Below are 27290 nucleotides of genomic sequence, written 5' to 3'. Positions count from 1 at the left end.
ATTGTCTTTATCAAAACAAAAGTTTTTAATTTTACTGAAGTCTAGATTATTATTTCTTTTATGAGTTGCATCTTTGGTGTTGTGTCTTAAAAAAGTATTACCACACACAAGTTTATCTAGGTTTTCTCCCCTGTTATCTTCTAGGAGTTTTATAGTTTTGCACTTTACATTTAGGTCTGTGATCCACTTTGAGTTAATTTTTGTGAAGGGTGTAAGGTCTATACTGAGGTCCACTTTTTACGTGTGGATATCCAGTTGTTCAAGCATCATTATTTTATGTATTTCTTGCTCGGGTGCATTTTCTCTTTATTTTCGCGCCTGTTCAAGTTCTTTGTGTATATTTTATTGGGTTGATCATCTTTTTTTAATTGGCTTGTCAAAGCTCTTCATATACTAGAAAAATGCCATTGTCTTCTCAATCTCCTACAATATGAATCCCCTCCTATCTCTATCTCTACTAAAGCTTTACTCTCAGTTTACTACAAATTTCTACTCCAAAAACCCTTTCTCATTCCTCATCTTCATGACCTCTTTAGCATTTGGGATCATTGAACAGCATATTCTTAAAACTCCTTTCTTGCTTTTCATAATACTGATTTATTTCATTTCTCTCTCAATGTCTTATCCTTTTATTTTCTCCTCTATCTTTACTTTCTGTTCTTTCCCTCTAATTATTAATTAGCCTGTTAATGTGCCCAAAGTTGTATTCTTTGTTCTCTCTACACCATCCTTTAGAAATTATATCAGCTGATAAGCTTCCATTATTTCACTTGAATGATATTTATATTTATCTCTAGCCCTCACTTCTTGCCCAAATGCCAATATAATATTGGATGCTCCACTATCACTTTAAATGTAATTTGCCTAAAGATTTCTATTGCAGGTCATTCATCCACCTCAAGAACCAATTTATTGGAAATGGAAGCCAGATGGCTGGGCGACAGAGTGAGGGGGAAACTTATATACCCATTCTGCCTTTTGAACATTGTGCCACATGTATTTTTTATCCAAAAAAGAAACAATATTTAGCAAATAATTTATTAAACAATTGTAAAGAAAGGCAATGCCTTAAGACTACCCATATCTATTTGTGTATTTCCAAGCTTCCCGAGTGACCCGCTGACCTCATCTCCCAAGGGGACTATAGCTTGCATTGTGACATGCTGGTTGCACGAACCTAAAAATCTACTAAAAATCATTGAATTCACAGTGAGTTAATCTTATGGTTTGAAATTACATCCCAATAAAGCTGTCCAGAATCTTTAGAGATCTTAGTTTCCATAAATCAAGGTAATTGGAAAATCTGTTGGGTTTCTGCTCTAAGCTTTTCTTCCTTGTTAATCATGCCCCGAATCAAATCATTTCTCTAGGGATCCTCTCTTCCAAAAGAATCTCTTTTCAAAATGAAGGCATAATCAAAGAAACAAAAATGTTCCTTTGCCTTAGGCTTGGCACTTACATTTCTGCAGGTATTTGAGCTAAGAGAAACCTAGATTTCTTAATAATTGTGAAAGATCTGAGGTGCTTTAAAACATGCACATTCCAGGATCTTTTCTGGATCAATCAAATATGAACCTGGTGGGGTGGGGAAGTCTTGAGTATCTGTATGTCTAAGAATCTTCCCAGATAATTCTGATGCAGATAGCCTGACCTTTCATTAGGCTGAAGGATGGTAATCATCACCCTAGCTCATGCCTTATCCCTATTTAGGAATGATTCCTTGGGACATCATTTCAAAACTTAGGCATCTGAGATTCGTGATGTAAGTTATGAAATAGGGACATTATTTAACTCGATACCTCTGTCATAAGAAGTTGAGTCAACCTCTAAGATAAACATAATAGATAAATAGGGACACTATCGAATAAAAAAACAGCCCATCTAAATTAAGAATTCACCCGAGATAACTTGATTTCCACAATTGTATTCAATTATATTGAAATCAAATTTATTATTTATTTTGTTCTGTGTTTTAGTGGCATAAAAGTAATACCTGTCTTATCTCACATGGATATTGTAAATTTAAAATAATTATCAGGTCATTCTACAGTTTTTCCTGGGCCAAAAGCCCTAATGTATACCTTTTCTGTTTATTTTCATATACTTAATTTACCTTTGTTATGGTAATAAAGTTAACTTTCCTAAATCTAAAGTTATTTCCTGTAAAAACACATCAGACTGTAAGGAAAGGCTTTGGAGATCTTTTAGCACTAGAAGTCTAGGACTCCACTGTTTCACTGCTCACGGCTGTACTGGCAGGCTTGGATCAGAGAGCAAAATTCAATTAAACAAAAACTTATTTAGTGTCGACTATGTACCAGGCACCAAGCTAAGCAGTACGCAAAGTTCCTGTCCTCAAAGAATTCATATTTATTTGGGAAAATATCTGTGTAAACAAAAAAGTTACAATACTAACAGGTGCAACAACAGAAATAAGTACAAAGTTCCATACGCTGAACAGGGAAGTCCATGACTGACTTCGTAGATCAAAGATACCTGGGAAGATGTGATAGGCTGAATAATGATTCCCAAAGATATCCATGTCCTAATCTCTGGAATTCATGACTGTTATCTCATTTGGCAAAAGAGACTTGGCAGTTATAATTAAATTAATGATTTTGAAATGGAGAAATTATCCTGGATTATCAGTATAGGCCCTAAATGTAATTACAAATGCCCATAAAAAGTGGGGCAGAGGGAGAATTGACTACAGAAAAAAAAGAAATGTAACCATGGAAGCAAGAGGTTGGAGTGATGCCAAGAAACGCAGGCAGCCTCCGGAAGCAAGAAAAGGCAAGAAAATGGATTCTTTTCTAGATCCCCCGGAAGGAACTAGGACCACTGACACCTTAACTTTATACCAGTGAAACTGATTTCAGACATCTTGCCTTCAGAACTGTAAGAAAATAAATTCATGGTGGTTTAAGCTGTGGTAATGTGTTAGAGCAGCCACAGGAAACTAATGCATAAGGTTTCATGGACAGCAAGGCTGATGCCTGTCTGACCTGCGTTGTAAAGGATGAATAGGAATTCAACTAGCAGTGAAGGGAGAGAAGGACAGACCAGAGAAGACTGACCTCTCTTTTTCTCTGACTCTCCAGTCTCAGAAGATAGAAAATTGGACCATAAATCCTACTATTTTTCCACTCCAAGTTTTGTGACATATGCCTTACTTTTCACCAGTAAGACTTGAAGATTTCCAACATAGATGTTATTTTTTTTCCCTTTACTTCACCTTTGGTTTTTCGGTTTGAAATTTAATCTTTGTTTTTACAAAGTTTCTTACATCTGGGGGAGAAGAGGAAACTCTCCAGGGAGAACAGTCTTAAGAGAGTAAATAAGAAAACTACAGAGAGAATCTGATAAGGACACTTTATTTTTGGAACAAGCTTGGGAAGAGAGTGACAAAGCCCTCCCCAAAAACAGATAAAAGAACTCCTTGCCCGATTGTTTGCAACTAAGAGAAACAAAAAGAGTTCTAAACTAGGTGTAATTGAAAGAAAATAAATTAATTCACTCAGAATCCAGCACAGAGACACAAGGATATACAGTATATATTTAAGAAAGAGGGAGGATAGATTGAGAGCCCTAACATGTATAATGAGAGTTCTAGAAGAAAAAGAGAATAATGATGAAACAGTGTTTGAAAACATGAGATAAGAATTTTTAAGTATTAATGAAATACATTAGTCCTCAAATTTAAAAAATAAGCTTTTAGTCTATGACCATGCTACCCTAAACAAGCCCAATCCCATCTGATCTCAGAAGCTAAGCAGGGTCGGGCCTGGTTAGTACTTGGATGGGAGACCACCTAGGAAGACCAGGTGCTGTAGGCGTAAAAAATAAAAAAAATAAGGGACTGTAAATCGACAAGGTCCTTGTAATCTGTGAGGTCAACCAAGGGTTGCCTTGTCTAAAAAATAAACGAACAAACAAATAAATATAAAATTGAGCTTTTAGTACTAATACATCATAGGAACATTTGCATAACACCAAGAACGAAGAGAAATAAAAGATATCAGAGATGGGAGAAAAAAATCAGATTACCTAAGAAAGAACAGTCAGACTGATGAAAGACTTCCCTGTAAACCCAGAATGAACGAGGCAAAATACAGTTTGATATAGCAGAAACAATTAAGAGATTTAAAATATCCCCCAAAAAATCACTGAAAGGCCTATTTATAAATAACAATTTATAAAACTCATTGGGCAGATTTCCACTTCTGGCCATGATGGTATAACAGCAACCAAATTTACCCTCCTGCCTTAATTATCTAGAAAACTAGACAAAAGATATAAAGCAATAGTTTTCAGACATTGGCTAACAGGCAGAACAGGATAGTAATCTCCAAGAGAAGGAAAACAAATGAAGTAAATCCTAAGAGTACCCCAGCTTACTGCCCAGAAAGCATTTTCAGACCACTTTGTAGAAAGGAAACCCAAATAGAGCCTGACAATCTCACTACACTGAGAGGACAGAGTTTGGAGTTCAGGGAGGCTAAGGTGGCTAACATTTTCAGAGTACCAGGAAGGATGGAGCTGTACACAAAGAGAACTATGGAGCTCTCCAGAAAGACCGTCTCAAGATTTTGCCAGAGCTAAAACATACACATGAGAAAACTACCACGGTTGAGAAACATTTGAGAGGAGTAGACGGAACAATCTTCAAACGAAAGCCACTTTGATGGACAGGGTAGCAGGATTCCCCACTGGCAGATTTCTTTTTATTGCTGTTTGTTCTTTTGTCCCAAGAAAATTGTAAAGCTAAGTGATTACAAATGTGTAGTCACTTGTTACTTTGAACATGAGCTTCGGTTAAGAACTTTTGCCCTTATGATGATTATAAGCAGCAGCAGGACTTTTCTAAGACATACTATGGTTCTCTTGGGCCAATCTGTCTGATTCAATTTGTTGTGTCCCCAGTTCTCAGTAGCCAATATGGCAAAGGCGTTCTCTTACCAAAGGATTTTGAGGAATGACTAAGAGTGCCACAGATCCTCCCTGGAAATTACTATTGCTTTTGCCAGCTGTCCTTGATCCAGACCACTGCTGTTCTTGAACTCTGCCACCACCTTCTTCAGGCTCTGCACCTGACCCCATCCTAATGGACATAGATCTCCTGACTGTATTCCCCAAAGCTCAGTTCAGTTCAGGCTATTTAACAAGACACAGAGGCACAGACATTAAAAAAAAAAAAAAAAGAAAGAAAGAAAGAAATTGAGAGAGAGAGAGAGAGAGAGAGAGAGAGAAAGCACGGAAAGAAGGAAAGAAGGAAGGAAGGAAGGTAGGAAAGAAGGAAGGAAGGAAGGAAGGAAGGAAGGAAGGGAGGGAGGGAGGGAGGGAGGGAGGGAGGGAGGGAGGGAGGGAGGAAGAAAAGAAAAAGTCTATGACTGACACTAGAAGTGACTATTCTTCAGATTCCTGATAAGGCAGAGTTGGCTCAGTCTGCCCTCTTACCTCAACAGGAATCTCCAGACTGTGCCACATTTTGGAATCCTAATGCCAGCAACAGGCATGAGTCCAAACAGAATCTTTCTTTTCCAGTTTAAGGCCTGCTTATTTCTACTCTAGAAAGTCTGACTGAGGGAGTATCTTTTCCTCGTGTGAAAAAAACTCACTTCTACCTTGGCCTGGTTGATGTGATTTCAGGAGACACTTTCCAGACTTGAGATAATTTGGCTTTACATAACACCACTTTGTGAGGTATCAGTGGTTCAGTCCAGCATGTCCTCTTATGTGAGGTGCAAAAATAAGATTGGCACACTCTTCAGGGTGGCTCCAGTTTTGTCATTGCCCGTGAAAAAACACTCGTATAAAAACATACATAGGTTTCCTAAAAACAAATAAGGATATTAAGAGACATTCAAGTCTATATTATTATTTAGGGGAAAGAAATTAGCTCTTTCTTCCTGCAAGGACACAGTCCTGAGAGATAGTTTATATTACTAACAAATAAATTAACCCCAGTATCTCAGTCCAAAAGATTTGAATTGTGATTAATGGTCGTTTCAAAACTATCTTTAGGATAAAGGTGGGTATTTCTTTATGTATGTATAGAGGGTTCATTTCTGGTAATGTCTCTGATAAAAGGCAGACTGCTTCAAAATTATATCTTGCCTTCTAGAAATATAAAAATGCACTCTTTAAAACATGAGTACAGAGTATGGCCTAGCCCAGAACCTCAGAAATGAACTCTTTCCCCTCTCCTAGTAACTTTGAAATATCTGTATTCCTTCTTTTTAGCCCTAAATCTTAACCCCACCCCCTTTCCCCCTAATCTTTCACCTTTAATCACACACAGGAAGAAATATAGTATTAAAACTGCTGAGCTTCCAAAGGTAATATTTTATGACTAGTATAAAATAAGTGAAGGAAGTATAAGAAGTGTCAAAAACTGAATTAGGAACCACAGGAAAAGCCTGGGTTAAGGGGTTGTTTGGAGGACCCACTTCCCAACTTCTCTTTTCTCTTTCTCTCCTCACTTAACATCTTCCATATGTAGGTCAGGGTTTTTCAATCAATGGTCTATTACCCTCTGGGGGTCTTGTATTTCCAAGGCACTATAAGAATTTTAAAACGTGCTTTAAGTTTTATAATATAAGCATTTTAGCATATTTGGGATCATCTAGATTAACACATTATAGTTTTGAATGATCTTGTGTTTAAGTTTACAATTGGATTGGTGTCACATCATAGCCTAAAGTTAACATTTAACTTTTAAGGCAATGTTGCCTGGCCTGGGGTCTCTTGAATTCCTTGGGATCTGCAGAAGCATATCTCAGTGGTTCACAATTTCTCATGTTTGGAAAACACTGGCTTAAACCACCTTCTCTTTTTCCTTTCTCTCATGAGAGGTAACTGGAAAGAGGATCATGAGAGGCTCAAAAAAGGTTTTAAAAATGTCTAGTATTTTTTAGTTTATCTTCGTAGTTTGACTAATTCGAGAGACAAGAATATATAAGCAAGTTAGTGATTTCTTAAAAAATAAAGCAAAGATGATACTGTGGTATATAATTATGAATATATATAATTACCAAATGCTTGGAATTAGTCATTTTCTATATACAACAAACTAATCCCATATCTTTATCCCTTGTCGAATAAATTTGGTGTATATTTCAGAGACCCATTTTTTTTTTTTAATTCAAGCCAGCCCCTAGATGTTTAGGAGTCGCTTCTGTTACTATGTATGATTAGTCAGATTTTTGAAACTCATACTTTAATAACAGACTCAGGAAAATAAACCTGTGAATGTGGGGTTTTTTTTGTTTGTTTTAGTTACCTCCTCCACACACACACCCCCTCATCAAAGCATGAAACCTTTGTGTCCTTGGAAAGTGTACTGTAGTGGTTTGAGGGGAAATGGGGATGGAGAAGAGACAGGATAATCTTCATATTCTTTGTCCCTCTTCCCATCTCTTTCCATGAGCCCCTTAGTATCTCCATTGCCCCTCTCCGAGACACCATTGCCCTCCCAGTGGCCTCACTTTTTCCTAATCATATTTTTTCCGCTTTTCTCCTTCTCTATTTTTCTTCCATTATTTCCCCTCAGGAAATCTATTTTTTGAGAACATAATTTAATAATTTAATGTTATTTCCATCCCTTATTTAGCATGTGATTATGGATACTTAATAAATGGTAGTCTTTTGGTTGAATAACAATACAACATTCAAGCAAACTCAGCACTTAATATTCAGCTCCTCTTAACCTTAAAGCAATCTGGAAAAGTAGATATTGCATGTCTGTTTTATAGATGAGGAACTGAGCCTGAGAGAGAATAAGTAACTTGTAGAAAATCACATAGGGAATATGTATCAAAACTCATGCTTTTTTCATTTTTAGAAAAAAAAAAAGAGTCTCATGTTCTTTTTATACTGCTTTGTCAGAGATCTTATCCAGGTTTATGATGATCTAAAAGCCTAATTAACATCTCTTCTACTCTTGTAGTCTAACTTCAATATTTTTTAATGTTTGTATATCTAGTTGTCATTCTTAAACTGAATACATAATTTTCCCCCAGAATTAGCATCCTCCCAACACCACACTATTTTTTGTTGATGGCTCCACCAATTTTTGTCATTTAGGATCAAAACCTTGGTGTTTATTCATTCAACAAATCTTTAAATATTGCTGGGGTATACAGTGGTAAGTTTGATGGAGTTTCTGCCTTCATAAAGGCTTATAGTCTATCAGGAAAGACAAACAAGTGGGGACTGAAACTAGCGTAGGGATATTAGGGAAGACTTCCCCGAGGAAGTGAAAATAAAGGGGGTGGGTGGGGAAGTTTGCTCCATGGGAAGAGAAAGCACCTCCAAGGACATAGTGCCGAAGCACTAAATTGTAGTGGAAATGGAAAGGGGGGGAAATGTGCTGGAATCGGTTCAGGCATGAAGGGTCTGGTAAACTCTTAAGGAATTTGGAGCACGTCTCTGAGGAGGAGGAGGAAGCCATTTTTAGTCTTGTATTTTCAATATCGATCTGCTCATAGTTTGAAGAACGTTTCCTTCCCCTTCCATTCCCCGAATCCAATCTATTGCCAAATCCTGTCGATTTCTAATTGTGTAAGTCGTTCATCTCTATTCCCACTGCCACCACCCTAGTCCCAGCCCTTCTCACTTTATGCTTATGAGCCCTTTAACAAATTATTCTCCAGACCTTCTCCTCCCAATCTACATTGCACACAAAAACTAGATTAACAGTCCTAAAATGCTACACCAGGATAAGTGAAGTCTAAATCACCCATTTTAGCACTTATGACCATTTCTATCCTAATATACTACTTAAAATTACTTTCCAACGAGGCCAGCCAGCTTCCTCAAAAATCTTCGCAAATGCAGTTTAGTCTTTCCTCACCCCTGTAACCTCACATTATTCCCTTCTTTTCCAACATAATGCACTCCTGGGGCAGCCTGAGAACTCAAGCAACAGAGCGTCATCCTCTCGTTTCTTCCCACCAGTATAAAAGGTGACAAACATTTCTGCACTATTTTAACTCGAATGATATCACAAACAGAGGTTTTTATTTTCTTTTGCCGGATAAGACTCTCCCACATTCTACTCGTATAGGCTTCATAAAGCCTGGTCAGGTACTCTGTGCGCTCACGAGCCCATTTGAACTGAATCGAATCGGACGGGGGTTTGCGGAGCCTGAGAGTGCGGTGGGGAAAAGAGGGAACTGACACACTGGAGGATGGACCGGAAGCGCCACCACAAAAATGAGCTTCAGACAACCACGCGAGAAGCCGGGGCAGAGGGGCAAAGACCGGCGACGGCAGGGAACACCTACACGAGCTCAGCAGCCCGTGGGGCCGCGAGAGGCCGGCGGCAGCCGTTGGTGGGCGTGGCCACGCCGGTCTCGCGACAGCGGCCGTTGGGCCGGCCGTTGTCCGCGCGGGCGGGGCGAGTTGCTAAGGAAATGACTGCCCCGAGCGCCGCGCCGCGCCGCGGCGGCCGGGCGGGGTCTGGAGCGGCGCCGTTTCCGCTTCCGCTCCCTCTCTGCTCCTGTCCCGTTACCGCCTCCTGGCCGGCCTCGCGCCTTTCACCGGCACCTTGCGTCGCCGCGCCGCCGAGCCAGCTCTTGCTACGCGCGTCCCCGGGGCTCCCGGCTTCGGCGCCGGCACGGGTCGCGCCTCGCTCAACTTACCCTTGAGGCCGCCGGCCAGCTGCCGCCATGGGTGCCTACCTTTCCCAGCCCAACACGGTGAAGTGCTCTGGGGACGGGGTAGGCGCACCGCGCTTGCCGCTACCCTACGGCTTCTCCGCCATGCAAGGCTGGCGTGTCTCCATGGAGGTGAGGCGGGAGGGGCCCACAGGCTGGCCGCTGTAGGGCGGGAACCCGTTGGAGAAAGGGAACTGGGGGATGGGGTCATCACCGGGGAAGGGTCCGAAGGAAGAGCCTGCGGCCCCAGCAGCAGTTTGGGGGGCGGGGGACGGCACCGAGAGCGGGCCCGTGGGTGAGAGAGAGCTCCCGGTGCTGGGGGACCGTGTGCCGGTGCCAGCTTGGCCGCGAGGTTTTGGCCATGTGGGGAGAAGCACCTTCCGCCCACTGACCGCCCTCTCCCCGTGCCTTCGCGCCATCCTCTCGTGCCAGCACAGCCCTCCAGGCAAACGGTGTGAGGTTTAATGTGGAAGTAAAAATGAAAAGGAGTATTTTATATTTATTTACTTTTGCAAGGAAGAGCGATAGATGTGAATGACTACTTCAAAAAAAAATTTTTTTTTTTTTAATTTTAAATATGTGAGAGACCTATTTGGGCGAAGAGTTTGACAGGGAATGGAGCCGGGTAAATAGTCCATTTCAAGTTCTGAACACCTAGTTGCCTGGCCATGTTAATTGCAGAGGCTGAACCTGACCTCCAAGAATTACTTGTAATCTCTTCAGGGCCCTTTACGGCTTTTGGAAAACTTAAATGTGTCAGTATTTTTCCTGTTTTCAAAAAATTATGCTTGATATTTTTCCTCGGGATTTTTTGAAAACTTAGTAATTGTCATTTGCTTGTGCTTGTTGTAGTTTATAGTTTCCTTAATTATCAATAATTTCGATATTTTTTGTCTTAATTGACAGAAAAGTGATTTTTTCCTTCTAGAAAACTTCACTCTGGGTAAATGGGGAAAAGGAAAAAGTGGATAAAAAGGAGTACTATTGGACAAAATGGATGTGAAACTACAAAGGAGAACAGGGAAAACTATGCTAGAAGGAAAGGGAGAAACACATGTGTAAGATGTGCCTTTGTGAAGAGTATTGTTTGATCTAGGCAGAGGGGCCAGAGAAATGCTCTACTTATGTCTGGGATTGAGGATTTATCCACTTACTGGGTGGGCTTCAGGTAACAGCCAAATACTGTCTCCCTTGGGAATTTCTTCAAATCTTATGCTCCTCCCTGTGGTTAGCTCTGGAATGACAGTATAAACTTAAAAGGTTTGTTCTCAGACTCAAATTTTATACCCACAGCAGACTTTTAAAACAGTTCTATCATTACGTGTAAGTTTCAAGATAGGAGGGGATCCTGTAGCTTATCTGGGCTAGTTTGGCTTCCACATTTTACAGCTCAGAATTCGAGGCCTAGAAAAGTTAGGACACTTACGTTTTGGTGCAGATAATCTGTAGGATGAAATCAAGACACTGGACATTTATCATCTGTGTCAACATGAAGTATAGTATTCATATGTCATTGTGGTGCACAGTATCGAGCTTAACTGAATAGTCAGTAAATGTTATTAGCTGTTAGAAATATCCGGATATAGTTTCAAAAGGAAAACATGCTAGGCTGGGGTTTGGGTTAGTTGGTAGTTTGGAGGTTCCATTTCTATGGCATTTTCTGTTAATGTAAGATTTGACTGTCTCATCTCACAGTAAGGCTTTTCCTTCAGATTTCTCATTCTCTATTTTCCATTTTCCTCTCTGCTGTGGTTTTCCCATCTCTTTAGTACTCTTCTTTCTAGTTTTATCAGTTGAGTTGCTTGGATATTCAGTTTTCCAAGTCATTTGCCCAGTGATTCTGTGCCGTTTGCTTTCTTATATGCAGGGCATTTCCCTTTATTTCTCCTGTGGTTATTAGAAAATGACTTTTTTCATTAGATGCTGTTTGAGTTTTAGAGGCCTTGCTAGACTATTTCTTAAAAACTAATCTTCCTCCTGAGAGGTAACCGCTCAGGGTGTTAAAATCTTCCCTCTATTCTGTTTCTGAATTTACCTTTGAACAGTTAAATGTACTTAAACAAATCCTCTTGAGATCCTGTTTTGGGAATCCTTTTCTGCTTCCGAAGTATTTTTCCTTCTGGCTTTGTTTCCTTTCTCCCCAAAGTATAACTTAGTTTCTTTGGTATGGCAAGAAAATAATTATGACTTCTAGGCTCTCGAGTAATCTTATCTGTTCACAAAGTGTGCTTCTGTTCCTCTTAACCTTTAGGGTTTAATTCCACCAATTAAATCTATTGACCTAATTTGCTTGGTCCTAATGATTCAGTTGAGGTAAGTTTATCATACCAATACACACTATAAAGGTTGCTAAAATCCTGATGATGCATTGATTCAGCCTTAGTACTATTTTACCCCTTTTCTTGAGGCAAGGATGGCAACTATCAATAGCTGGCATTTTATACTTTCTGCCTCTCTCCAGCCCCTGTTGCTGTGGAACCAGGGTGTTTTGAGGAGGGGTAATCAAAATACTACAGTTGATGTTCCCTTCCTTTCTTCCTTCTCCATGGTTTGGAGGAACCCTCAAGCTGGTTGAGGTATGTATTTGGGGGGTTAAGAGGTAGGTTGTGGAAGGGTGCTTGAGAAATATATTTGGAAAGGTTCTGAGTTTTTGTTGGCTAATGAGAAGTCCAACTGTTTGAAAACAGTTTTTATTGATGTAGTCTTCACTTGATCTTAGCCAAAGGCCGAGAAGCTATTGATGTAGTCTTAAAGGGACAAAGGTACTTACCTTTTTTGGTTGTGAGGTTCTTTGGAAGTGACAAAATTGCTTTCTATGGAAAGTTAGGATTGTCTTAAAAAATTCTATAAATTATATTTGCCGTTTTTTTAAAGGCAGTATCAATACCTCTAGAGTATAATCTTGATTAGGCTAACTGTTCACTGCCATATAGAAGCTGGGTTATTAATGGCCATAAAGAATTGAATGTAGATAATGTTTAGCAGAAAATTCTTAAGATATCTGCATGACAGTTTCAATCATTCTATTAATGGAGAAAAATATAAAATGAGCTACCTCAAGCATTCTGTGGGGTTCCACTTGAGAGAGGGCATCTGAGGATAAAGAGCATTTATGTCTGATCCTCAGATTAGTGTCTCATCTCTGTAGCTTAGTGAACCAGGTCAAAACTCCTTTGTCTAGGATACAGTTAAACAACATTTATAAAAGGGCATTCTTTTTATTTGATTAGCATGCAGTGCCTCTTCACAATTCAAAGATAGTATGAAATGATACCAAAGATATGCTCATGAATATGGAGAAATTGTTTGCTACCGTACTGTGCATTTATAAGTTCTCAAACAACTGGCTTGAGGTACAATCAGAATTTATTCCTTAAGATTTCAAGAATATTTTACATAAATTATTTCTATTGCCTAGTCCCCTAGCAATTTCTTCTCCACCCGTGATCCTCTGTTGGATTATCATCTTGGAATTGTACTTTGAGAGGTAAGGACTTGAATTCGAGTGTAGATATTTATCAAATTTGATCAATAGCTCTTCCTATTTTAAGCTGCTGTTAAAATTATGCCTTCTGGGAAGCACAGATCTTTAGAACTGAACTTAAAACATCACTGATGTTTTTATCGCTGATGTTTAATGGCATGATGTAGACTCAGTACTGATTCTGGAAGGAGTCGTTTTCTGTTTCTCTGTACATCTAGTTCAAAGATGGAATATATCAATCATATATAATATTTGAAAATATATATACAAGTCACTTTTTAAACACCTTTGTGATATAACTTACCATATACATGTAGAGTATACATGTCAATGGTCAATATATTCAGAATTCTGTAGTCATCACCTCTGTCAATTTTCATAACCTCAAAAAGAAATCTTGTAACCATTACCAAGTCACTACCTAGCTCCCCTCCTCTAAATCCTGGCAATTTATATTATGTCTCTATGGATTTGCCTATTCTGAACATTTCATATAAATGGAATCATAAGTATGTCACTTTTTATGTCTGGCTGCTTTTCTAAATGTGATATTTTTAAGAGTCATTCATGTTGTTTTCTTAATTGGTACTTTATTCATTTTAATGGCTGAATATTCCATTTTATGGCCATTTTGTTTGTCCATCAGTTGGTGGATGTTTAGATTGCCATGTTTTGACTATTATGAATAATGATGTTACGAAATTCATGTGCAAAATTTTGTGTGGAAGTAAGTTTTATTTCTCTTGAGTAAACACCTAGGAGTAGAATTGCCGGGTCATGTAATAACTCCACGTTTAACATTTGGAGAATTGCTGGGTCATATAATAACTCCACGTTTAACATTTGGAGAAAATGCCTAACTTTTCGAAAGTGGTTGCACCATTTTACATTCCAACCAGCATTATATGAGGATGTAAATTTCTCCATATCCTCCCTACACTTGTTATTGTCTATCTTTTTATTATAGCCATTCTAGTATAGGTGAAATGGTATCTCGTAGTTTTGATTGTTTTACCCTCATGGCTTATGATGTTTGAGCATCTTTTCTTGTGGTTATTGGCCATTTATATATATTTGGAGAAATGTCTCAAGATTCTTCATCCATTTTTAATTGAGTTATCTTTTTCTGAGATGTAAGAGTTCTTTCTATATTTTGGATGCAAGTCCCTTATCAGATAGGATTTGCAAATATTTGTCTCCAACACTACCTTTCTGTTTTCTTGTTGGTGTTCTTTGAAGCACAAAAAAGTTTTTAATTTTGAAATCCAGTTTATCTATTAAGAGCTTTATAGTTTTAGCTTTTACATTTAGGTCTGCGATCCATTTTGAGTTATGTTTTTGTATATGGAGTAAGGGAGGGATCCAACTTCATACTTTGACATGGATATCTAGTCGTCCCGGCATTATTTGTTAAAAAGCCTATTTTTTTCCCCTCATTAAATTCCCTTAGCATCATTATTGAAGATCCATTGACCACAAATAGGATATTTATTTCTGGACTCTTAATTCCATTCATTGATCTGTGTACCTGTTGTTATACCAGTACCACATTGTTTTGGTTATTATAGCTTTGTGGTAAGTTTTCAAGTCAGAAAGTGTGATTTCCAACTTTGTTCTTTTTCTTGTACCTTTTCTGGGTCCCTTGCATTTCCATATGGACTTTAGGATCAACTTGTCAACTTCTGTACAAAAGGCACCTGGGATTTTGATAGGGGTTGTGCTAATCTGTAGATCAATTGAGGAGTATTACTGCTTTAATATTATTAAGTCTGTAGTTTTCTTGTGCTTGCCTGGTTTTGGTATTAGGATAATACTGGCCTCATAGAATGTGTTGGAAAGTATTGCCTCTTCTATATTTTAAAAGATTTTATGAAGAATTAGTATTAGTTTTTTAAATATTTGGTAGAATTCAACAGTGAGGCTATCCGAGACTGAGCTTTTCTTTGTGGGAAGTTTTTTGTGTTTGTGTGTGTGTGTGTAGTGAAATACACATAACATAAAATTTACCATCGCAACTATTTTTAAATGTGTACTTCAGTAGTCTTAAGTACATTCACATTGTTGTACAACCAATCACCAGAGCTCTTATATCTTGCAAAACTGAAACTCCATACCCATTCAACACCTCCCCATTCCACCTGCCCCTAGCCCCGACAACCACTCTTCTACTTTGTCTCTATGAATTTGACTACTCTAGGTAGTTGGAAAAGAAATTATGTTTTGGTATTACTATCTGACTTTTAAAATATTATGAATGTATTACCACTGTGCTATAGATGGAATGTTTTGCATCCTCCTAAAGTTCAGATGTTGAACCATAATCCTCATATAAACTCTCCTCATATAAAGACAGAATTGTCTTTTTGTGACTAGCTTATTTCAATTAGCATAATATCTTCAAGATTCATTCATGTTATAGCATGTGTCAGAATTTCTTTACTTTTTAAGGATGACTAATACTTTCGTGTATATATATCACATTTTGTTCATATGTTGATGGACTCTTTGGTTGTTTCTACCTTTTGGCTATGAACATGTGTATACAAATATCTCTTTGAGACACTGATGAGAAGTCCAAGATCAGGGTGTCTGATGAGGGCCCACTTCCTGTTTCATAGATGGCTGCCTTCTATCTGTGTCTTCATAAGACAAGGGAGCACTTTGGGGCCTCTTTTATAAGGGCACTAATCTCATTCATGAGGACTTTTCCCTCATGACCTCTCAAAGGCTCCACCTCCCAATACTATCACACTGGGGATTTTCAACATCTGAATTTTAGGGGAAGCAAAACATTTAGTCTATAGCACAGTGATAACACATACAGATAATTTTAAAAGTCAGATAGTAATACCAAAACATAATTCCCTTCCCAACCACCTTCAAATTTTTTCATCTTGATGTGTAAAGATTTAGATTATGTGTCATAAATTCAGATGATTGATCTAGTGATACAGGAATGTTTTGGATATATTTATAACCTTAGGAGATTAACATCAGGAGGATAACCAGATTTATTAATAAAGATCCACTGATTCTCTAGAATGCCAGAAGGGTCTGTGTGATATATGAATTAGTAAGGCAAAGCCTAAGAGCCCTGGCTCAGGTGACCTATGTATGCTGAGTCATCTCTTCCAGACCATCTCAATGGTTATTGTGTTATGATACATCTCTGGGTTTGGAGTAGGAAATGAAAGAATGAAGGAGGATGTATCCATAAGGTATTTGTCCTGAGGCATCTGAGAACTCACCATTATATATGCACACATGGAAGTCCTGCTGTGTTGCAGAGCATACTGATAGGCCCCAGAGTTATAAAGAAATTTAAGATGGTCTTTGCTTTCGTGATAGTTTACAATACAGTTTTGGACCTAGGATTCTCTTTTCCCCCATGGAATGTTGGATAGCAATGCAGGATAGCACATACTGATTGCCACATTATTGGTAGAGGCAGTAAACATTAAAAGGTTAGAGGGGGGAATGATCATAGAGTATTGGTATGATTGAGAAAGATCTCTTGGAGGTGGTGAGACTAACAGACCTTAAGGAAATAGTGTAACAGACAAATGAGGATAATAAGAGAGTAACATGTATTAGGAGGAAAGATTCTAAGGCAGACCTGCTTACTATGCCGGGCTGGAGTGGTCAGTGTCAAGAGTGGAGTAGTTTATTTTGGGGAATGGTTAAGAGAGCCAAGAGATTAGGTTATAGAGATGAGTGAGAATGATGATTGAGTGCCTTAAATTTCCAGTAAATTGTGTGGAATCAGTCTTATATGCAGTAGAATCCATTGAAGGTTCTAGCAATAAAATGTTATATTAGGAAGATGAATTTGGCAGCTGGATTACAAGAGTCAAAGAGAGAGTAGAGTAGAGGAGTTAAAAAAAAACTATTAAGAGTAAAGTAGTCCAGGAACAGAGTTATTAAGGAAAACTCTTCAGGACTCATTAATGGACAGTGGAAGATAGCCAGGAAGTCAAGGAGGACCTGTAGTAGGTGTTGCCTTGGGAGAGTTAAGATTCCATTAACAGGAATGAAACCTGTGGGGGAAGCTCTGATTTTTTTGGAGACTGTTGAGTTCCTCTTTGTGTATGTTAAATTGGAGGTGAAGGAACATCCAATAGAAACAGGTAATTGGAAGTATAGAACTATAGTTCTTCACAGTACCCAAAAGAACTTTCAAGAAAGCTGACATGGTTTGTTCTATTTGATTATATACAATGGCTGGAGAGAATGAAGCCTGAAAAATAGTTATTTGGATTGCTATTAGGGTTATTGCCTGCTCTGTAAAGTAAAATCTTGAAGAAAAAGGGTTTGAAGATTAGGAATTTAAGAGGAAATGTTAATCTGTAGAGGAGACATGCTATTTTCAAGGCAGAAGTGAAGCAGAGATTAAAGCTGGAGAAATTTTGAGGTAGAATAGGGAAGATGAGATAGTTCTTGAACTATGTATGACCTTGATCTAAGTAAAGAAAGGTTAGCTCATCTGCTAAGAGTGACAGGGGAATATCATTGATAATTTGAACAGTGTGGGAAAGATTTATGACTGTGGTTAATATATTTAAGAGTCATGACTGTGGTTAATATATTTAAGAGTCAGTGGAGAATACAGAGAAATGCGAAATGGAAGTAGTGGCCACAGTCAACATGATTTCATGACATCTTATGACTACAGTACTTAGTGGCTCTGATTTAGGGGTAAAGAAAGCAGTTGGTCGGGTTATACAAGGTTGGATGAGGTTTTCTAGATTGATCAGAGACTGTGTTGAAATACTTGGCTCTGGCTCAAAAAGGGACAAGGAGAAAGAAAGACAGGCAAAAGGTAAGGAGGCTATTAACAAAGAGGTAAAGGGGAAAATTGAAGTGCTTAGAGAAAGAGAAGTTACAATTGATAGTATAGATTCAAAGCCTCACCAAGAAGTGGGGGAGAAGGAAATGTGGGGTAGTTCTAGGGCCCGAGACCTCAAGGCATAAGATGAATCTTTATGGTGCGCGTTCCTCTTTGAGAATAAGGATAGAGAAGAAAAATGTGAGCCAGATGCTAAATTTCAGAGAACATATATTTATATGTTAAATTCCAATTTATGAAGCACCTTTACATGTTTAGCATCATCCTCACAATCATCCTGTGACGTTGTGGGCTATGTAGATAGTCTTATTCTATTAAAAAGCATAAAATCAAGGCACATCAAGAGATAGCTGGCCAGAGATTGTGAGTTATATGGCAGCATGGCAAGTCAAGGCCAATAGGTTTGTTTTGTTGTCATTATTATTTAGAATGGAACAATATGGCTTATTGTACAAAAATAAAAAATGTAGAAAAGTAGCAAGTAACTATTACCCAAATCTCACTCTCCAGTAAGATGGATATATGATCTTCCAGACCTCTAGCATATTCATACAGTTACTTTTTTTTCTTTTTATTACTTAATATATTGTGAACTTATTTCCAAACTAACACATATTCATCATTTCTAACAGCTGCATATATTCCATTGGAGGAGGGATATACCATTTGTAATCTAATCTATTTGTGGAAATTTAGATGGCTATAATTGTTTTATTATAAATAATACTGTAATGAACATTATTATACATATCTTTATACCCTTATTACTTCCATAAAATAAACTTAGAGGTGGAATTACTTAGGTTAAAGGACATGGACATTTAAAATTTCGATAAATCTTACCAAACTGCCTTCTAGGAAAGCTGTACTAATTTATATGCCTGTTGATAACGATATGAGAATGGGTTTTTACTTCACTCTTACTACCACAGGATATTATTAATCTTTTTCATCCTAATTTGCACAAAGGGATATTTTCTTGTTTTTAATGTGCATTTCTTTGATGCTGTTGAAGTTAAATATTTTTTCATATGTTCACTGTGGCACTAGATATTCTGCTTCAAGATCACACATACTCTTGTGAGAAACAGATGAGGAAGTCAAAAAGATGGTTTGAATAAAGGTGTGGGTTCAAAACAGATGGGATAGCTGTAATCTAGAGTGGCACTGAAGGATGGAGAGAGACGAGTTGATTCTCTTATTCCACTAGAAAGGAGTGTACAGGATGACTATTCCTCATCCTCTACCAAAAAAGTAGAATTAGTTGGGCCAGTTTCTTAAAGTTTAGTTATATGTTTTAAAAGCATTTAATTTACTTTTGAAAAAGCTAAACATTCCCATTGTTCAGTCCATCCCTTTGCACCCTCATGCCCTCCCATTTCTGTGTATCCTTATATTATAGTATGAAAAAGCAGATATCTATCCCTGTGTTTCCTCTTTTTAGACAAAAGGCAGCTTACTAAATATATGACTCTGCACTTGGCTTTCCTTATTTAATAATAATATCTTAGAGATCTGCCATAAATTTTTTTTAAAGGAAAGCAATATTTATGGAACAATGATATTTACTAAAATGATTTTAATTTAATGTTATTTAAATGTATACAAATATAAGATGGACATTATGCCAACAAACCATACTACAAAATCAACAGGATTAATATTAGTGCTAATATGACACTGAAGCTAATTAGACACAGCATGACTTAGGTAGTAACTGAGGTACAGTTTTGTTGTTTTTTTTTTTTTAAGAGATACAGTTTCTTAATGGGTTTAGTAAGCCTATACCACACTGTCTCATGCCATTTCAGTTCTACTGCTTTTCTGTAATCCATCCTAGTCCGCCTTACTTTGTTCTACTTTTTCTATATGATTTACTTATTTATTGTGTTTATTTTGTGTATCCCTCATTAGAATATGTTTTTTATGAAGTACGAGTCTTTATTTTATTCACCGATATTCATCCTAAGTACTCGGAACTCATCATGGCACATAATGAATACTCGAATTTTTGATGAATGAATGAATGAATGAACAAATGAATTATTATTATTATTATTTATGCTTACAGCACCTGGTCTTCCTAGGTGGTCTCCCATCCAAGTACTAACTAGGCCTGACCCAGTTTAACTTCCAAGATCAGCCATCTGGCTTGTTCAGGGTGGCATGGCCATAGACCATGGACTGTGGTTCCACTGGGATGCGAACCCAGGACCTTCTGCATGTAAAGCAGACATGCTAACCACTACACTATGGAATCATGTCCACAAATGAATTCTTAAGCACATTAAAGTCTGAGAACTACTGGTAGAGGATGCTGGAGGAATAGACGATTATAAAAACAGGCAAGAAGGTGGAGATGTGAGAGAAGAAGACCCAGTAAAATAAACCCTGACTTAGAAGGGAGGGAGGCCATCGTGGCTGGTGGTAAAGTGTTTGGAAGAGGGGCAAGGTGACCTTTGGTCTGTGGTGCTCTTAGATCCTGGGGATGAGGCTAAGTGGCAGTTGGCGATGACCTTAGATAGGCCATCAAGGGCCATCCAGGGAAGCCCATTACTTTTGGAGCAATCAAAAGGAAAAATAGAACTGGTTATTTTTCAATGCTCTCCTTCCTACCTTAAAATAACTTATCTTCTAGACTTGTGTAATGAAAGCATAGCCTTATTTCAGGGATAATTTAACCATTGTACTCACATTTTCTAACTATTAATAAAATTAGAAATTTTAAAATCCTAATGTCAAAAAGAGGAAGGAGAACTACTAACTTACAGAAACTTTTTGTTTGTAGAAAGTACCTGAAAGGAAGGTTGGATTATTTTCCAAGATAGGGCAGAGCCAGCTGTGGCACATTTTTACCTGCATCTGACAGTCTTGGCTGAACTATGGCTTAGCCTAGAATATTAGTTTGGGGTGTCAGAGTTTTGTTATTAGAAAAATTTGGTCAAGCCCAGCCTTCCAACCAGAATTTGGTGTGGCAAAACAGTTGCAAACCTCTCTTCAGTGTGCTGTACCATCAGGATGGAATGATATCTCAGTTCTGGCTTGGGGGTAGGAGATGGGCAGGCCGATTATATAGGGTATCGTAAATTCCAGTTAATAAGTCCTAAACACAGTGTAGTTTAGTAGCATTATTTGTTGGGAAGATATTCTTTTGTGAATATATCCTCCACCTATCCTAAGGGTAACTTCTTATGTGAGTTAAAACTTTGAAGGAAGAAGGGAATAATTTATATAGATGGGATTTTTTGATGGGGGGAGAAGGACGGGGTGTAAATGTATATAGCTGTACAAATTTCTAGTGCTTTCACTTAGGCAGTCTTAGAATTCTAGAAATTTTTCCAGATGGTAGTGCCTCACGGTCTCATTTTGCTACCTTCCATAACATTTTCTTCCTTGAAGTTCACTATTCATGGAATGAATCTGGGAGTGACTTTAAAGATTGTTTATTCTGGTTCTTCCCATAGTTGCCACAAGTCCAAAAGGATCAGGTCTAGAGTTCCAACAGCCAAACATTCTGCCATCTAGACTGAGACCGAGACCTCCTCCTAGGCCAAGGCTGCTAGACTGCAGAGCTAGTGACCTTTCTTTCCTTTTCTTCTCTCCCCTGTACTTCTTTTCTTAGTTTCTTATTCCATCTTCCTTTCTTATTTTTAGGCCACATAGGGAAGGGTTAGTGAGATTAAGGTATGAACTTGATCCTCATGACCAGAGGTGCACAAAGACTATTCTTTAACCTTGAGAAGTGCTAATTATGATCTTCTTTTTCCTAGGATGCTCACAACTGTATTCCTGAGCTGGACAGTGAGACAGCCATGTTTTCTGTCTATGATGGACATGGAGGTAACTTTAGCAAATCATATCGGTAACATTCTAACACCCCAATTCCAGATTTAACAGCAAGAACAAGTCCTTTGTTCTTTTATTTTCCAAGGTTCTGATCCTCAGGTCATCATTTCTTGCCTGGTACTGTTTTTCTCCATTCTGACATTCTTCCTTCGCAATGTATTGGTTCATAATCTCACCAGGCCTTGTTTTAATCCAAGAAGGCCTCTTGGATTTATCTTTTTTTTCTTTTTCACTGAAAACTAGTATAAATGAGAAAAGACAAAAGATATATTAATATGACCCTGAGAGAGGTGATGGTGAAGTCTGTTTTCTGAATCAACTTCCTAAACATTGTCTTTCAAATAGCTCTGAGCTATGCTAAGATATTCATCTCAACCCTTGAGAGTTCACTCCAATATGGCATACGGATATTATATCACTTTGTGTGTTTGGGGAGCAGTGCTCCAGGTGACCTTACCTTTCTTCTAGGGGAGGAAGTTGCCTTGTACTGTGCCAAATATCTTCCTGATATCATCAAAGATCAGAAGGCCTACAAAGAAGGCAAGCTACAGAAGGTCTGTCTTCCCACAATATTCATTTTTCACTTCCGTAGGTTTTCCCTTGTTTTCCAGTCCTTGGCTTTTCCTATCTCTTTGCTACATAGCTTCTTGCTGCATTTCTTCTTAAAGTATTCTGCCTAAAACGAGTTTATTCCCACTTGGGCCTTTTTAGAGCTGTTTTGTTATTCCCAGGTCTCCTAACTATTATTTATATATGAGTGTCTCCTAGTATGGCGGATCACACCCTAGTTTGCATCCGAACCTTGTGAGCAGAGTCGTATATAGGCAATTCATTTTATACCTGCTGTATTTTTTCCTGCACTTGCATCATACTATTTTGCTTTTATTCAGGCTTTGGAAGATGCCTTCTTGGCTATCGATGCCAAATTGACCACTGAGGAAGTCATTAAGGAGCTAGCGCAGATTGCAGGGCGACCCACTGAGGATGAAGATGAAAAAGAAAAAGTAGCTGATGAAGATGATGGTGAGTATGGCTCCCTTGTTTGAGAGGGAGAAAACATTTTAAAGTACTATTCTTCAGTATATGTTACTATATAAATTCTAAGAGAGGATGACTTCCTAGGAACCTGGAGAGTCCTCACGTAAATAAGCCTGTGTTCTCCAGCACCACATTTGGTTATGGAAAGGAGAAAGAATTAACCTTTGTTGAGTGCCTAGTGCTGTAGTTGTAAACATTTTTATATGCATTTATTTATTTATTTATTTTGTCATTGTAATGGGGTCTTTCTGATTCCTATTAATGTTTATGCCACCTTTTTTCAAGACCAGAGCTGTTATTAGCCCCAGCAGCCAGTCATTAAGCCTGGGCCATAGGCCTAAACTATGGGCTTCCTAGGTCCTCAGCCAGCATAGAGGTTCCAACTTACTAATAAAGATTGAGAGGTGATAAGGAAAATATAGTAATTGGTGTTCTTTTGACTAAAGTGGGTGAAAGACAAAGACCAAAGAAAGTTTATGGAGGCAGATGTTACTTACGAAGGAAGCAAAGGCATGTTTTTCTGAGACTTGATAAGTGAGAGGAGCCTTAAGAATAGGAAGTGGTGGGGAAGTTGATACTCAGGCTCAAGGGCAGTAGAGGTAGTGAGAGGGACTAAACCCATGAGGAGTCTGGCATGGGGGCGCTGATTTAGCCTCTTACCTGCAGTGGACAATGAGGAAGCTGCACTGCTGCATGAAGAGGCAACCATGACTATTGAAGAGCTGCTGACACGCTACGGGCAGAACTGTCACAAGGGTGCTCCCCACAGCAAATCTGGAGCTGGGACAGGCGAGGAACCAGGGTCCCAGGGCCTCAATGGGGAGGCAGGATCTGAGGACCCATCTAGGGAATCTTCTTCAGAGGAAAATGGCCCCACAGCCAAGGCCCACACAGGCCTTTCCTCCAGCTCGGAACGTGGGACAGAGGCAGGCCAAGGTGGTGAGCCTGGCACTCCCACTGGTGAGGCTGGGCCTTCCTGCTCTTCAGCCTCCGACAAGCTGCCTCGAGTTGCTAAGTCCAAGTTCTTTGAGGACAGTGAGGATGAGTCAGATGAGGCGGAGGAGGAAGAGGAAGACAGCGAGGTAAGGGCCTATGGAGGCAGATAGATGCTCAAGTTGCAGAGAAGGCCCGTTGGTTGCCATCCATAGCTTTTGACTCTTCTATTTTGACATTATCCCCCAAGACCCACTATATACTAAGCTTTTCTTGAATTCCTTATCTCCACCAACACAGATGCCATTAGCCCTCTTCTTTCTTTGTTGATAAACTAACAAATAGATCTAGTTCTGGCCTTTCAGAGTCTATCTCCTAGAGAGAGAACAAGAGGATGGTAGTTGTTACTTTGGTTATTTGGTTGTTTTCTTGGCAACTTATTTTCTGGTCATGTTGCCTGGAAGGTGTTATTTGCTGATAGCCCTCGCCTTCCCCAAGGCTTCCTGATAGTAACTGCTGAGCCCAGTTCAGGATATCAGTTATACCCATCCTAGTTTTCTCTCCTCCCTCAGATTTTATGTCCTGATCATATAGTTGCATCTTTCAGTGTTTTGAGGACCTGTGTTCAGTCAGAGCCTCTTGTTTTGAGTAGGAGTTAGAGGAGGTAGGCAGGAGGTCATCCCAGTCTCAGTGGCCTGGGATCATCCCTCTGGCAGGAATGCAGTGAGGAAGAAGATGGCTACAGCAGTGAAGAGGCAGAGAATGAGGAAGATGAAGATGACACTGAGGAGGCTGAAGAGGATGAGGAAGAAGAGGAGATGATGGTGCCTGGAATGGAAGGCAAAGAGGAGGTGTGTGGGAAAGGGAAACAGTGAATTTAGAAAAACCAAGAGACAGGTATGCATCCCCTGATTTTTATTTTGGGAGTGGGGATCCCCTTGTTATCTTCGTACTGAAGTCATGGTTATGGGGAGGTTCTGCAAAGGTCTTTTGGGTAGAATTTTTTCAGAAAAGGGAAGAAGCATGCTGTTGTCTGAAGAAGGATTAAAATCTGTGCTCCTCCTGTTTGTTGACACTTTCTTGGTGGTCCTAGTCAGAGGAGAAAGCATGGGGAGCACCCATGAGGAGCTTGTGTCCAGAAGCTCCCATGATGCTTTTTCTTCCTCTTAAGCCTGGCTCTGACAGTGGCACAACAGCAGTGGTGGCTCTGATACGAGGGAAGCAGTTGATTGTAGCCAATGCAGGAGACTCTCGCTGTGTGGTATCTGAGGCTGGCAAAGCTTTAGACATGTCCTATGACCACAAACCAGAGGATGAAGTGGAGCTAGCACGCATCAAGAATGCTGGTGGCAAGGTCACCATGGATGGGCGAGTCAACGGGGGCCTCAACCTCTCCAGAGCCATTGGTAAGGGCCAGAAAACTATGGGAAAGTTTTCTGGGGTCTTGTTCGCTATTCCAAACAATGTAGTGGCAAGCTTTAATCTTCATAGCCCTTGTATCTTTCTGAGTACTTTTCTGTTTACTACCTTTGCACTTAAATGTCACTATGAGATAGGTAAGATAGTTATTTCTGGATGATGAAAAAGACAGGTTAATGACTTATATAAGGTTCAGCAACCTAAAGTCAAGGCTGGAACTAGAAAAACTAGAACTCAGTTCCCTATTCCACTAAGTTATGGAACTTTGTGAAGAAGGAAAATGAATGGCAAGGTGTCAAACACAAGTCTGTAGGAAGTGCCCAAACTACTCATCAACCATTTCTTTTCTTCAGGAGACCACTTCTATAAGAGAAACAAGAACTTGCCACCTGAGGAACAGATGATTTCAGCCCTTCCTGACATCAAAGTGCTGACTCTCACCGATGACCATGAATTCATGGTTATTGCCTGTGATGGCATTTGGTAAGCACTAGCAGAATGCCTTAACTTTTCCTTTTTTCTGCAGCATTGCTTCTCGTGTGGGCCTCTGAGTTGTGCTGGCTTTATCATTCCTCTAGGCTACGTTCAGCACCTTTACTCAAGCTGCTGTAGGATTAGAACCTAGGCACATATCTTGGTGTCAAGGCCCCGAGCCTGAGGCAGAGCTAAGGACAATCTCTGTGGGTGTTCACGTTGGCCCAGGTTGTCACCTCTGTCTATACTCCTTTGCTCTGCTTTGGTGGGACTAAAGACAATTCTGACTATTGTTTTTGCCCAGGAATGTGATGAGCAGCCAGGAAGTTATAGACTTTATTCAATCAAAGATCAGCCAGCGTGATGAAAATGGGGAGCTTCGGTTATTGTCATCCATTGTGGAAGAGGTGAGTCCCAGAACAGAGGATAATGAGTGGTCTGCACAGACAAGCTTTTCTTAAGACCAGTTGCCAAACCCTGACTAGAAAAGTTCCATCTTCTCTCATTTCCTGGCCTTATCTTTGTGCCTCATGGACTAGCAAATGGGCTCTTTAGTGATACCTGTTGCCTATTTCCCTCTTTCTGCCACCCTATCTGACAGGGCCAGCCCTCTAGTGGGACTTTAGTTTTCCAGAAATATGTTCAAACCCTGAAGCTGTACTCTCCCATTGTTTTCGTAGCTGCTGGATCAGTGCCTGGCACCAGACACTTCTGGGGATGGTACAGGGTGTGACAACATGACCTGCATTATCATTTGCTTCAAGCCCCGAAATACAGCAGAGCTTCAGCCAGAGAGTGGCAAGCGGAAACTGGAGGAGGTGCTTTCTACTGAGGGGGCTGAAGAAAATGGCAACAGTGACAACAAGAAGAAGGCTAAGCGGGACTAGCGGTTTCCAGACCCCTGCCCACCGAGACTGTTTTCTGAGCCCTCTGGACCTGAGACTGAGTTTTGTCTTTTTCTTTTAGCCTTAGCAGTGGTTGTGAGGTGTGCAGGGGGAGCTGAGTTGCTTTACTCAGCCCATTCCAAAGAGGGCTCTCTCTCCACACAGCAACCCGGGAGCCTCTGCTGTCTTCCCCAGCCTCCTTCCTTCTTGCTCCTTGGGGCTCATCGCCGGTTCTGTGCCTGTGCTCTGTTGTGTTGGAGGGAAGGACTGGCGGTTCTGGTTTTTACTCTGTGAACTTTATTTAAGGACATTCTTTTTTATTGGCGGCTCCATGGCCCCCGGCCGCTTGCACCTGCTCTCTGTTGTACACTTTCAATCAACACTTTTTCAGACTAAAGGCCAAAACCTAATTGTGCCCATGGTGTCCTTTTTTCTCTGCTGCTGTCCTGTCTGAGCCACCCAGGGTGCCGGACCCTAGATTTGACCCAGCATCTACCCAGCCCCTACCTGTGCAGTTCGCGTGTGGGTGCGTGCGTGCGTGCGTGTGTGTGCGTGTGTGTGTGTGTGTGTGTGGGGGGGGGGGTGACCCGGGTATTATAACTCCCCAAAGATGCTGGCAGGCTAGTCTGGCGTCACGGCTCATCCTCACCCCCTACTGGAGTCAGGAATGATTTCCTTGTTCCTCTAGGGAGGGGTCAGGACCCGCC

At 39.8% G+C, this 27290-nt stretch overlaps 1 protein-coding gene and 1 pseudogene across 1 annotated transcript; both read left to right on the top strand.

The window, feature by feature from the left end:
• The first annotated feature begins 3717 nt into the window (after positions 1-3717).
• LOC118606003 lies at positions 3718-3836 on the top strand (annotated as a pseudogene).
• A 5578-nt stretch (positions 3837-9414) lies between these two features.
• On the top strand, positions 9415-26998 carry PPM1G (protein phosphatase, Mg2+/Mn2+ dependent 1G). Its single transcript, XM_016129070.2, has 10 exons — positions 9415-9791; positions 21760-21829; positions 22304-22389; positions 22726-22858; positions 23540-23955; positions 24523-24657; positions 24978-25212; positions 25579-25708; positions 26004-26106; positions 26380-26998. Exons 1-10 carry the CDS (start codon positions 9672-9674, stop codon positions 26584-26586), a joined length of 1635 nt encoding a protein of 544 aa, XP_015984556.1. The 5' UTR covers positions 9415-9671; the 3' UTR covers positions 26587-26998.
• The last annotated feature ends 292 nt before the right edge of the window (positions 26999-27290 follow it).

This window comes from Rousettus aegyptiacus, unplaced genomic scaffold (genome assembly GCF_014176215.1).
Source record: "Rousettus aegyptiacus isolate mRouAeg1 unplaced genomic scaffold, mRouAeg1.p scaffold_m13_p_7, whole genome shotgun sequence".
NCBI lineage: Eukaryota > Metazoa > Chordata > Mammalia > Chiroptera > Pteropodidae > Rousettus > Rousettus aegyptiacus.
Note: the sequence above shows the minus strand (reverse complement) of the source record. Positions and strands in the feature narration are given on the sequence as shown.

Coding starts and splice junctions, on each gene's coding strand:
- PPM1G (XM_016129070.2), top strand. CDS start 9,672: ATGGGTGCCTACCTTTCCCAGCCCAACACGGTGAAGTGCTCTGGGGAC. Junction 22,859..23,539: donor AGTAGCTGATGAAGATGATG/GTGAGTATGGCT, acceptor TCTTACCTGCAG/TGGACAATGAGGAAGCTGCA. Junction 26,107..26,379: donor TGTCATCCATTGTGGAAGAG/GTGAGTCCCAGA, acceptor TTGTTTTCGTAG/CTGCTGGATCAGTGCCTGGC.